The 12,923-nt window shown below is 53.0% G+C and overlaps 1 protein-coding gene across 12 annotated transcripts in view; it reads left to right on the top strand.

Moving 5' to 3' along the window:
* Nucleotides 1-5,571: 5,571 nt before the first annotated feature.
* The window catches only part of CHD4 (chromodomain helicase DNA binding protein 4), a 31,489-nt gene continuing 24,137 nt past the window's right edge, over nt 5,572-12,923 (top strand). For 3 of the 12 annotated variants that reach the window (XM_080661392.1, XM_080661395.1, XM_080661396.1), the window contains exons 1-9: nt 5,572-5,835; nt 6,692-6,869; nt 10,412-10,533; nt 10,754-10,948; nt 11,149-11,267; nt 11,392-11,633; nt 11,887-12,014; nt 12,270-12,405; nt 12,568-12,746. In XM_080661392.1, the coding sequence (XP_080517518.1) occupies nt 6,770-6,869; nt 10,412-10,533; nt 10,754-10,948; nt 11,149-11,267; nt 11,392-11,633; nt 11,887-12,014; nt 12,270-12,405; nt 12,568-12,746 (1,221 nt within the window). In that variant the 5' untranslated portion in view covers nt 5,572-5,835; nt 6,692-6,769. Of the gene's footprint in view, nt 5,836-6,691; nt 6,870-8,547; nt 8,644-10,411; nt 10,534-10,732; nt 10,949-11,148; nt 11,268-11,391; nt 11,634-11,886; nt 12,015-12,269; nt 12,406-12,567; nt 12,747-12,923 lie in introns of those variants that run through there. The other 9 variants (XM_080661388.1, XM_080661393.1, XM_080661394.1 and 6 more) reach the window with 5 other exon arrangements.

The following is a 12,923-nucleotide window of genomic DNA, read 5'->3' on the forward strand; positions in this document are numbered from 1 at the left end:
CAGGCTGGTGCGTTTCCGTGGTGCGAGGTCAAGTGGACAGTTTTCGGGAGCAGTGACTGGCCGGTTGCCCTCTGGGGGCACTCTCTCCCCACTGGACTTCAGGCACCTACAGCCAGAGGCGTGGGTGGCAGTACCTGAGTGGGAGAAGAAAGGGGCATGGGATGAAGAACCAGGCAAAGGAGAGAGGGCGAGCCTGGAGGGGAAGTCAGGGCCCAGGCAGGCACAGGGTGGGGCCAGGAGAGGGGCCCAGGGCAGGAGGGCGGGCGGGAGCCCGGGAGGTTGAGCGCCCGCGAGGGCGGAGGGGGGGAGGGACGGAGAGCGAGGCTGGCGGCGCTGACACAGCCTCGATGTGTGGAACGGGCTGGGGTTTGGCCCACAGGTCAGGCGTCTGGCAGTATTATGGGATGGAGAGGCCTTAGGAGACAGGAGAGTATTATGGGCTGGAGCAGCCTTAGGAGACTGGGGAATATTATGGGCTGGTGAGGCCCGGCTCCAACTGGAGGCGGGAGGAAGGGGTGCGGGGCGGGAAGGGGGGGTGGTGGTGGAAGGGAATATTATGGGCTGGAGGCCTCCTGCGACCAGAGGCAAGAGTATTATGGGCTGGCAAGGCCTTCGGTGGCCAGAGGGGGGAGCAGCGGGGGATGGCACCGGCTGCATGTGACTGAGGGGGGGCCAAGTTGGGGGGGGTGACGAGGGGGGGTGGGGGAGCATATTATGGGATAGCTCTTTGTACCTACTGCGGGGACTGCTTCTCCAGATGATATTATGGGATGTCGTGTGTGGGAGGGGGAGTGGGGCTGGGGGATTATTATGGGATGGTGGTGCAGAATGGGGAGGGCCTGAGAAGCTCTTCTCTAACCCCCCACCCCATCCCTTCCTCTCTTGCCATCTTCTCTAAGGTCTGCTTCTCTCTCAAACGGCCCAAGGGGACCACCTGAAATCCAGCACCCCGCCCCTACACACACACACACTTTAGGCACCTCAACCCATCCGAGGCATCTCCCCTAGCTAGCAGCCACCTCCGGGGCCCTGAAGGGGAAAGGCAGCCCCTAGGAATGGGGAGAAAGCCCCAAAGCAGGGTTGTGGTGGCCAGTGGACCACACCTCTCATCTCCTCGGGGTCCCCGGTCACCCTATTCCCTTGGACCACTCTCCTTTCCCTTCCCCTCCCTTCCCCAAAGTGAGGGCCCCGGGTCCTTCTCCCCTCCCCCTCCCCTCTATTTCCTCTCCAGCTCCTTCCACAGCCTTAACCAGTAAAACAGGCGGCCAGCTATTATGGGATGGCTGCTCCCGGCAGCTCTGCAGGGAGGGGGCGGTCACCGCGGAATGTCTCTTGTGGGTGGCTATTATGGGATGGCCGCCTCTCCTTTTTTTGGGGGGGGGTGGGGGCCAGCAAGGAGAAAGATTATTATGGGATGTGCCCTGCACAGCTGGGTGGGGCTGTACAGGGTAGGTGAAGCTTTAGGGAGGGGTGAGGGGAAAGGAAAGGAAGGAAGAGGGCAGGAGCTGGGAGGGTGGGTGAGCCCTGGAGCCAGACCTGAGGCCTGGCAAGAGTAACTGGCTGGAGAGGTTCTTCGGTGACAGCTGTTTGAAGGGGCCCCTGGGGCAGGCTAGAGCTAGCCACCTCTGAAACCCAGACACCTGGGTCCTTGTGGCTCACAGCCTGTGAGCTGCAGGGTTGCTGAGTCCAGGGCTGCACATGTACTGGCCGACAGTGAGAATGCTGGGTTCCAGCTGTGTGGCACACCAAAGGGAGCAGTGCTCCTCCTGGGTGGCCGCAGGACCCAAGTCCTCCTCTCCCTCTTTGCTTTCTTGGATTTGACCCTTGGGACCATCGCTAAGGTAGGGGGGGGTGATGGACCCGGGGATCTTTGCCACCTTGCAGTCACACCTAGGGAATACAGGCTGGGTTGGGTCCTGAAGGACAAATGCCTAGCCCATCATCCCCCAAACCCTGCACAACCTGCATCCTGTCTAGCCATCAGAATGCACTGTCACTGTGGCTTTCTTCCCTAATCAATTTTTCTGACAGAGCAAGAGAACACTGTTCCCTTCGATCTCTTATAAGCAAGGTTTCTAGGGCTCACACAGAACAGAGATATAGAAGGAGGAACTACATACAGAGCATGTGCTGAAAACTCCATGAACAACTACTCTGAGTGTTATTCTAGATTCTTCTGTACCATGGGATGGGAACAGAACTCTAAGATAACTGGCTAGAGAGGCTGTCCCCCTGGATACATTAATCAGGAGATTATCCCACCCTTAGTCCCTGAGGGCCAATCATGCTAGTGGTTTATTTATAATTTATCTGAGAGGGTAGCTTGGAGCCAGGATAGGGAGGAGGAGCATAGATGCATAAAGACCACAAAAGCAACACACACACACACACACACACACACACACACACACACACACACACATCCTAGCCCTCTCTGGAACTCAAGAGGAGAGGAAGGGACTTTAACCTTTTCCTTGTGGTATGAGGGAGAGGTGGGGAGTAAGAGGAGCAAGAGGGTAAGTTGGTAGAACTTATAGGGATGGGGCAGAGGGCTGTGGTGCACAAAAGGTACCACCAGCGTTTGTCATCACAGGCTGTGACTACCATTATAAAACTCTCTTCCTGGTATATATGAGGAATCACTATAGCAATGTGGTAAACATGTAAGAAGAAAAGGGCAGATGGAGATTTACAGAGGGGAATTTGAGGCCCAGAGGCAGGCTAGATCCCCTGGAGAAATGGGGAGAAATAGGTATCTGGCAGCTCTATATAGGAAGGAGAAACTTCTTGAGAGGAGGTATGCCCACATTAGGTATATTAAAAGAGCTTCCTCCTTTCCCCCAGATGAGGAGCACAAGGTTCCTTCTTAGTACTCAGAATAAGCATGGGGAGGGTTTGCACAAAAGAATGGGGCCCAATCTTGAAGTTAAGAGAACTTAATGAGGAAGACTATGGTAGCCTTGTGGAACGGGGGAAATGGCCTGCATGTAGCAAAAGGGTGGACCAGGGAATTAAGTCAGGCAGGAACTGGTGGGAAGACTTATCAGTGTCTCTGGTACTCTGCTTAGAAGCAAAGGGATAGTGATTTCCAGAAGCAAGCTTTGCCTCTTCTGGACTCTTTTCTCCTTGCCAGTTCTCCAGTCCTGTGGCTCCCAGAGGAGAGTTGTATCATCTGGCCAGGCCCTTTCTCTAGGGAAGTGAGATCAGAAGGGCAATGTAGAGATGGTATGAAGCTTTTCCCACTCATTTCTGGTCAGGAAGGGCTCCTCCTAGGAGGAAGTTCCGGTTTCTCTTCAACCTGTCCCACCGCCATAGGTCTTGGACTTGTGTGAAAAAGGCATAAGAGAGCAGAGAGGAAGACATTACCTCTGGCTTGGGGTCGGGGCAGCAAGGCAGTAGTGCTGGGACATTGGTTTTCACTCAAGTCCTAGTTCTCTCGGGGTCAAGAAAGGGCAAAGAGACAGGTTTATGGGCTCAGGTTCTCTGAGGGACAAAGGGTTTTAAGATTGGGCTCTCCAGTACAGTTAGGGAAGGGGGTGGATACATTGGGAGGCTACCTTGTGGCATAATTGAATAAAAGAAGGCATCCTGGAATGTTGACATGTACACGTGGAGGGGAAGATGGGGAATATTATACAACAAAGCGTTTTTTTGGGGGGTGGAAAATGGGGCCTCAATGAAGTGAGGATGGGGGGCAGTTGAAAGTAATATGAGACTTCAGGATACAAAATGAGAAAGTGGCTGAAAAACCATGAGATGTTGAGGGTAAGCGGAATTTGGTATTAAAGAATGAGGATAACAGTTCTGGCATGTTGACGAGTCACTCAAGAAGGAAGCACATGATGATATTATAGAATTTTAGTATTAGAAATGCTGGCTGGATGAACATCACTTTCCAATCAAAACCCCTTAGTATGTAGGGAACACATAGATTATCTTGACCATCCACCCATTTTGGAATACCTTCTAGCCTCTAGAAGGACCACCAAGAACCTCTACTGGGATGTGACCTCCCCTGAGACTAGTTGGGATTTGTTTTATTCTCTGTAACAAGATACTGGGAACTAGCACTCAATTGTTCTCCCTTGACACCAGTTATTCTAACTGGTCTCATAGTTTATTTGGTTGTTTATGCTTCTTGGAAGGAGGAACCTATGGTCCTTGCATTTCCCAGCTCTGTGCCTCGCTAGGTACTCTGTCAACATCTGTCAACCCCTAGTGTTAGTGACCTGGGGAGGTAGAGTTAGGTGGGGAGAGCACTGCTGGAATGTTGAGAAATAGTGTTTAGATGGGAGTTTGGACTTATTTGGGGATGCTTTGGGATGAATTAAACTTTATGTAAATAGCTCATCTGGCCAGTATGGTATTTGGTTGGTCTTACCCAAAACTTAAATCCTGTACGTAAGTGTCTGGAGATACCTGAATTTTGGTGGACTTGGGTGGCGTTGATTCTCAGTTCCCGAGTGTCTGGAAATGATGGGATAAGGGAAGCTAGGGTCTGTCCTACACATCAAGAAGCTTTATTTATGCCAGGATGCTACTCTGGGCCAGAAAGGGGTGAAGGTGTGTACAAACTGGGGCAGGGACAAGGCAATGTGGGCAGCCTACTTCACCCTGGCTGCTCTAAGTGTTAGAAGACACTTTGAGCATCTGGAGATGGGGGAGGTATGAATATGAATATTATGGGATGCATGGCTGGAAAGGTATAGGGGTGGTGGAGTGGAGATGAGGGATTATGGGATGTGATGCATTATGGGTTGTGCTGGGAGTTCTCTGGTATATTTGGTTGACCATCGGCTCCCTGCAGTTATTATGGGATGTCAGGGTATGGGTGGGGGAGTAAAAATTATGAGCTATCTTTACAGTGTTAAAGGAAAGGAGGTTAGATGTCATCTGTAGGGTGACCGTAGGACTGATAATGATTATGGGATATCTCTTTGATAGGAGAGGAGTGGTTATTATGGGCTGTGGAGCTGGAGTGAGTGTGTAAAGGTTGAGGGTGGTGGTGTGAGGATCCTGCAGGGGTTGAGGGCAGCTCCAGGGGGTTGGTTATTATGGGATGTCAGTATAGAAAGTGGCAGACTGATCATTAAGGGATGAGTGTGGGAGGAGGCCGAAGTGTCCGTTGTAGTGTGGGGGTGAGTTTCTGACTATTATGGGCTATCAAATTGGGGTGGATGAAGAGTGCTTATTATGGGATGTCTGTGGGGGCTGGGGATGAATATTATGGGTTGTGAGGCTGAAGTGCTGGGCGGGTGCTTATTATGGGATGGCCATGGAGAGGGAAAGGTGACGGACGAATTATTATGGGATGCTAGCATTAGAGCCAACTGTGAAGAAGTTGGCAAAGAATGCCTATTATGGGATATCTGGGGGGTAAGGGTTAGTTGCAAAAGGTCTGTAATATTATAAGGTGTGAACAGCCTTGGTATATATGTGTATGGAGTATGTGTGTGTGTCGGGGGTGGTGGTGGTAGTGGTGTCCGAGTGTATTATGGGATGGCCAGGAGGTGGGTGGTTGCCCCGGTGACACGCGCGCGCGCTTGAAGGGGGCGTGGCCAATGGTTGCCTGAGCGACGAGGGGGCGGGGGTTGCCCGGGAGACCTAGGGAGGAGGGTGGCGGTAGTGGAGGGGGGGTTGGAGTTGGTTGAGGTTATTATGGGCTGTCCGTGGGGGGGCGGGGCCTGTGCGGTGGGATTTCCCGGCCGGTGTTTCGGGCCCTTTAAGAGGCGACGCCGGAGCCGGAGCCATTTTCCCCCCTTCGGCCGCGGTGAGGAGGAGCCGGAGCGGGAGTGACACCAGGCCGGACCCTGCGAGACCTGCGGCGGCTCCGGGGTGAGGAGAGCGCGAGGTTCCCCAAGGGATGCCCCTTTTCAGCCCGGCCAGCCCCGCGGGTCATCGCGGGTTCCTCAGGCTTCCCCAGACCCGCGCACCGCCCCCTACCCGGAGGAGCCGACCCTTCCTCTCCCCCCGCTGCAGGGCGCCAACCTCCCCACCCCCCGCTCCAACCCGGACCGGAGTCTGGCTCCCCGCGACTCCCACCTCGGGCTTGGTCTCCCACAATGCCCGGCGTCCGCCCCCTGGCACTCTACTCACTTGCCCCCCGGCACACGTGGCCCGACCCCCTGCCCGGTGGGAGCCCTGCGGCCCCCAGGTTCCTGCTTGCAGCCCCCCGGAGCGCCCCAGCCTCCACGCCCCCTCGTCCCGCTGCTCCTCGGGAGAAAGCGAGTTGTCCCAGAGGATAGCCTTCGGAGAGCTGCCCTGTCTGGGGACTGGCCCCTCCCCAGGCGCAGAGAGGTGCCCCCCACCCCCAAGTGACCTTGTGTCCCCGAGCGCTTCCCCGCCAGCCGGCTCCCCCCGCCCGCCCGCGCCGCGGCCACTCGGACCCTCCTTCCCCCTCCCTCGTCACACCCCGCTCGGTCCAGCCCGGCTTCACCCCTCCCCACGCCTGCACCACTCTGCCCTCGGGGGCGTCGCTGCCTCTCATCTGGGGGCTCCAGTGGGGGTGCCGGCTTCCGGGCTGCCTCCGAGGAGTGTGGAACTAAGTTCAGCCTGAGTGATTCGGGTGCCCCGCTAGGGTGGCTGAGGTGGGGGGGCCGGTGGTGGTGCTGGTGGGCGGAAAGAGCGGGTGGGGTGGGGGAGGGGGACTGCGCGTCACTGACTGTTCTCTCTTCCCCCCTCCCCCGCACAGTGACTCGGGCCAGTGTAGAGGGCCCCAGGCCGCAGGCACGAGCAGCTGGGCCAATTCCCTGGCCGGGAGCGGAAGGGGATGGCGTCGGGCCTGGGTTCTCCGTCCCCCTGCTCCGCGGGCAGCGAAGAGGAGGATATGGATGCACTTTTGAACAACAGCCTGCCCCCACCCCACCCAGGTAAATCTTCCCCAAGGGCCCAGGGCAGGAAGGAGGCATTTGGGCCCTCCCTAGTGATTCCGGTGAGACAGGGCTTAGTTTCTCTCTCTCCGTGCAGTCTGAGGTAGAGGGCACCCGAAGGGAGTGGTTCCCTTCTGCGGAGCTCTTGGGGGTGGGGGGAGCCATGTGCCTCCTGGGCTCCGAGGACAGAGATGCAAGCTTGCTGCACTGTCTGTCTTCAGGAATGCTATGCACTTCCCAGTTGAGGGAGCTCTCTGGGCTGGCAGGCATTACGTTGTGTGGGTTCTTGGAGGAATGCAGGTAGCTGGGGCCCCTGGAGGCTGTGTGGTGGTGGGGAGGGGGTTGAGGATTGATTGCCTTTTGATGAGACCAGGTGGGCATCTATGCTAGCTGGTATCCTGTGGTTGCTGCTGTGGAAAGAGGGAATGCTGGTTACTCTCTATCTGATTATTTTTAGCTTCTGATCAGTTACCAGTTTTTTGTGCTGTTTCAACTGTGCGAAGTTTGAATTGCGCTTCTTAGCTGAGATACAGAGCTCTTTCAGCCAGGCAGATTGCTGGAACGTTTTGAGCTGGGGGAATGATGGAGTCTAGGGGCAGAATGTAATAGCCTGACCCATATGCTAGGAAGTATAAGAGAAGGGAGGTGATACTCTTACTACCCTCTTCTTCAGGCAAATGGATATAATCCAGGCTTTTTCCCCCTAGAGATTTCTGTCTGTGCAGGTAGCCTGGGATTTGGGCTGATGGTGTGAAGTGTTTGTGTAGGTGTGTTGGGGGTTGTGCTGTCTGTATTTTGGGGTGGCTCCTTGAACTGGCCAAACCTGTATGGTTATAACTACCTTGCCTTATTGGAGTAGCCCTTGTCTATCTCCAAATGATGATTGATGTCTTGCTTCTAATCGGATGAGGTCTCTTCTGTTTCTCCTTCAGAACCCTCAGCTAAGTCACCTGCTTGTTTCCTTGATCTTTTTTTCTAGTTTCTTTTTTTTTCTACATGCTATTTCTTCATACTCTCCACTTAATTTTTTTTTTTCATTCTGGAGCCTGCTGGTCCTGTTTCTGTTTCCCATGGACCATCTTTCACTGCTGCCTTCTCTCTCCTCAGCTCTAGTGGCAAGTTGAGGTGGTCTGGGAGAGAGTTGTTTCTACATTTGGTATTTTTTGAGTTGGAAGTCTTCACTTCCACCTGAGGCCACTTAGGAGAGTGGTCAGTCTTGTTACTGAGTCTTCAGCTGTTGGGATAAAAAACTTAGGCTTGAGTCTCCTCACTGCAGGGCAGAGTGGCAGGTTTCTGTGCTGTTGCCCAGGGTGGTGGTGGAGTGGTAGTCATGATTCCACCTTTTCTGTGAGGGGCATGAGAAGTAGTGACATCCAGCCAGAGTTGGTTGCACATCTTGGCTTCCCCCTGGCCCCTTGGTCTGGAGTTGCCCCCATGTTTATTGGGAGCTGTGCGGGCTGCCCAGGTGAACTGTGCCCCAAGCTGTAGCATGACCCAGTTTTCCCACTTGCCACACCCCATTCCTGCCCCTTTCCCAAATCCTCCTCTATATCCGAGCCAGTTTGTTGCTGGCCACGCCAGTGTCAGTACCTTATCTGCCTGAGTAGTTTGGGGGTCTTAGGTGGATTGGAAGGTGTCTCCTCTGCCTGCATGGGTTTGTCCTTGTCTCCACTTCCAGCATTTATGGAGGTAGTGAAGAGGAAAACCCCAGAGATGTAGCTGATTGAAATAGGGATTGCTGAGAAGAAGCCCTTAAAGAAAATGATTCTTTCTGGTGAGATCCTGACTGGTGTTCCATTCCCAAGGGAATGGGAGGGGCTTTCTTGTGCCTGGCCTGATCCTGGGCTGAGTGGGGGGAGGCTGATGGTGCTTTGTCCAGCCTAATGTCTCATGTTCCCTAGTATCTGCCTTGCTCAGGAAGGGTGGAGCCAGAGGCATTTTAGGGCTACTTCTGAGGGTCAGGAGCTAAGAGCATGTGTCGGATTGAAGGAAGCATATTGTTGTCCACCACATCTAGGGACTGTTCTTTTTTCTTGGTGAGGACATGACTCCCAAATATTGGATAGGTGGCAAGAGGTGGTTTAGGATCTGTGCTCTGGACTCCGGGTAGGGGTGATGAGGAAACTGAGCTTCAGAGACTTCTTGTGGGCTCCCAGGCCGCATGGTAAATCATTTGGGTATTAGAAATTTGAGGAGAAGGTTGTATGCTCTGACCACAGCTCCACTGAGCCTTTATTAAATCTTTGCTCTGATGATTGAAAAAATAGTTATGATTGAGGGAGTAGCCCAGTCCCTCTCATAGTATTACCTTCATGTTTGTCTTGGGTTTCCTTGACTTGGATGTTAGGGTAGCCGTTTGAGAACTGTGTCATCCCAGAGCAGGTGTTAGGAGAGGTGGCATTTTGACCAGGTAATGATTTGGGAAGTCTTCTGTCAGGGTAGTCTTTCCCCAGCTACCTCTCTCAACCCATCCCCCTCCCCTGCCACTTCCTGTCTGTCCTATGTTGGCAGCTGGGTGCCCTGGCTGGCTTCTGCGGTCAGGAGCCATTTTCCCTCTCCTCAGTGGGTGAGGCACTCCCTCCTTCTCTCCACTCCCTTCTCCACTACCCCCCTCCTTGGGCGGGGGTGGCTTGGGAAGAAGGAGAAAGAGGAGGGAGGAGGGAAGAGGGAGCTGGTGTGCTGGTTTGAATGTCTGTTACAAAGGAAGCTGCCTCCTGGCCTTCTCCTCCCCCTCTGTGCCCCTTCCCACCTATCCCTGCCCAGGAGCTCTCTGTATTACCCCAGGCTTTGTGTGTGCTCCCAGCCAGGGGAGGAGGTGGAGCCAGATGGGAGGAGGATGGGGGGGGCGGGGAGGAGAAGGAGATGGTGACAGCTGGGCCGATTTGGGCCCCTGGGGAGAAGAGACTACTGCCCCAGGAGAAGCTGGGAACAGTAGAGCTGGAGATGGGAAAAGGAAATTACGTTTGGGATTGGGCTGGCAACAGAACCTGGGACTTGGAGGTTCTGGTTGTTTTGAGGTGGGATGACCCAAAAGGGTGGTTGAAAGGTGTGGTTTCTGGGACCCCTGAACTGATATTGGGAATGTGGTGAGATATATGCAATAGTTTTAGCCATCTGGGTAGGATCTTTCATTCTCATTCCCTAATTTATAGAGTACTTGGTAGCTAGTTACAGGAGGACTAGACCTATTTGTATTATTTGGTTAACTCTAAGCAGATTGATTTAGCTGCATTGAAGATAAGCATATAGAAGACTCCTGTTAGGAATAGGGAGAGGAGGCAGGGGTCTGGACAGCTGCCCGAGGTGGGTCTGGTCTGGCCTGGCAGGCCTATTTCGGGTCTATCCAGCTCTTTCTTTGTTTTTTTTTGTTTTTTTTTTTTTTTTGTCCTGAGTCTCAGCTTCTTTCTGTGGGGTGTATAGCTGTCTCTTCAGTGGAATCTGGGACAAGAGGTGGGGGAATAATGTCTAAAGCCTCTGGATTAGGCGCTAACCTTTGCTATTGATCTTTTCCATACCTTCCTCTCTTTGCCAAATACATGTAGAAAACGAAGAGGACCCAGAAGAGGATTTGTCAGAAGCAGAGACTCCAAAGCTCAAGAAGAAGAAGAAACCTAAGAAACCTCGGGACCCTAAAATCCCTAAGAGCAAGCGCCAAAAAAAGGAGGTGAGTGGGTGACTGGATGCTATGGGGGAATAAGAGGAAGAAGGGAGGAGCTCTGAAGAGGTTTGAAGGGCTGGGGCGTCTGTTACTTCCTCTGGAGTGCAGGCCACAGGTCCAGGGGACAAACCTTAGGGCAATCCTGAGGTCAGCATGTGTGTAGCGTGTGTGTGTCTGTCTCCCTCTCCTCCCTTCCCTGCTCCAGCGTATGCTCTTATGCCGGCAGCTGGGGGACAGCTCTGGGGAGGGGCCAGAGTTTGTGGAGGAGGAGGAAGAGGTGGCTCTGCGCTCAGACAGTGAGGGCAGCGACTATACCCCTGGCAAGAAGAAGAAAAAGAAGCTTGGACCCAAGAAAGAAAAAAAAAGCAAATCCAAGCGGAAGGAGGAAGAAGAGGAGGATGACGATGATGATGATTCAAAGGTACCTGGACCTCCATCCTCAGTACTGTTTGTTAACATTTGTCCTTTGTTTCCCAGACCCTCTTCTGCACATTAGAACATTTTCTCCCCACCTATTTCTAATGATTTCCTCTTAGCTCTCTTCCTCTGGTCTTACAAACTCAATTCCCTTAGCAGGTGTAGGCATTAGGAGTCAGGTCTTTGACCTTGTTCTCTCTACAGGAGCCTAAATCGTCTGCTCAGCTTCTGGAAGACTGGGGCATGGAAGACATTGACCATGTGTTCTCAGAGGAGGATTATCGCACCCTCACCAACTATAAGGCCTTCAGCCAGTTTGTCCGGTAAATAGGAGGGTCTTGGGGGCAAGGGAAGGAGAGGTTGTCTATAATCTCTTCTCACTTCTCTTTCCCTCTCTTACTCCTAAACTTTTTTCTTTTTTTCTGTTCTCATTCATTTGTCCACCAGACCCCTCATTGCTGCCAAAAACCCCAAGATTGCTGTCTCCAAGATGATGATGGTTTTGGGTGCGAAGTGGCGGGAGTTTAGCACCAACAACCCCTTCAAAGGCAGTTCTGGGGCTTCAGTGGCAGCAGCAGCAGCAGCAGCAGTGGCTGTGGTGGAGAGCATGGTTACTGCTACTGAAGTTGTACCACCTCCTCCCCCGGTGGAGGTGCCTATCCGCAAGGCCAAGACCAAGGAGGGCAAAGGTAAAGTGGGACTTGTGGGTGGGCGACTAGTGTGGGCTTAGGATGGCGAAGATGAAGTATGGAAATGCTATTCTGTCAGCCCAAAGATAGACGATAAGAGGGAGGAATTAATGTTGGATTTAGGAGGGAAATTTGGGAAGCTGAACATGGGGAAGCCAGCTTAGATGGAGAAAATTTTATTATTTTCCTCATCTTCTGCCCTGTGATGTGTATTTGGATTGTATCATCTTATTCTGCTCTCTCCTGATTTTAGGTCCCAATGCTCGGAGGAAGCCCAAAGGCAGTCCTCGTATACCTGATGCCAAGAAGCCTAAACCCAAAAAAGTGGCTCCCCTGAAAATCAAGCTGGGAGGTTTTGGTTCTAAGCGTAAGAGATCCTCGGTGAGAGCCCAGCCCATCCTTTTGGTTGAGGGTGCCATATCTAATAGGGAGGATGTTACCTTATGTCAGGGTTTATTCTAGCCTATACAGTAGGCGCATTAGGATGTAGGGAGTTGGCCACAGAACAGGTGACTAGGTTCCATGTACAACAATCCTTGCTGGGATTCTAGTACTCCTAGTAAGAGAGGGATTCCTTTTCTACCTCTCTTTCCCCTTGGCTTGAACCTCTAACCTTATTCCCTTTTATTCTTTCAGAGTGAGGATGACGACTTAGATGTAGAATCTGACTTCGATGATGCCAGTATCAACAGCTATTCTGTTTCCGATGGTTCCACCAGCCGTAGTAGCCGCAGCCGCAAGAAACTTCGAACTACTAAAAAGAAAAAGAAAGGTGTGTTTCTTTTCTGAATCTATATGTGATTTGATGGGGAGGGGATGACCGGGGAAGAATCTCCCTAAGGAGATAGGGGTGGGTTATTTTTAGGGTAGGGGATGGTGGGAGGGGGGAGGTAGTTTTTTTCTAATAATTGGGCTTTCCCTCTTCCTTGCCCAGGCGAGGAGGAGGTGACTGCTATGGATGGTTATGAGACAGACCACCAGGACTATTGCGAGGTGTGCCAGCAAGGCGGTGAGATCATCCTGTGTGATACCTGTCCCCGAGCTTACCACATGGTGTGCCTGGATCCGGATATGGAGAAGGCGCCGGAGGGCAAGTGGAGCTGCCCACACTGTGTGAGTACCTGGCCACTGTGGCCCTTTGGGACCCTCGATGGGAAGGGTGGGATGGATAAAGCTTTTTTTGGGCCTTGGTGGGAGTAAGGCGGTGGTGCTGGTGTAGGCTTTGGGAAGCATTCAATGGAATGATGTGTGGTCCAGCTTGGGTGGGGGGGTGGTAATAATCTGACTCTG

Source organism: Plecotus auritus (assembly GCF_963455305.1).
Source record: "Plecotus auritus genome assembly, chromosome: 3".
Classification (NCBI taxonomy): Eukaryota; Metazoa; Chordata; class Mammalia; order Chiroptera; family Vespertilionidae; genus Plecotus; species Plecotus auritus.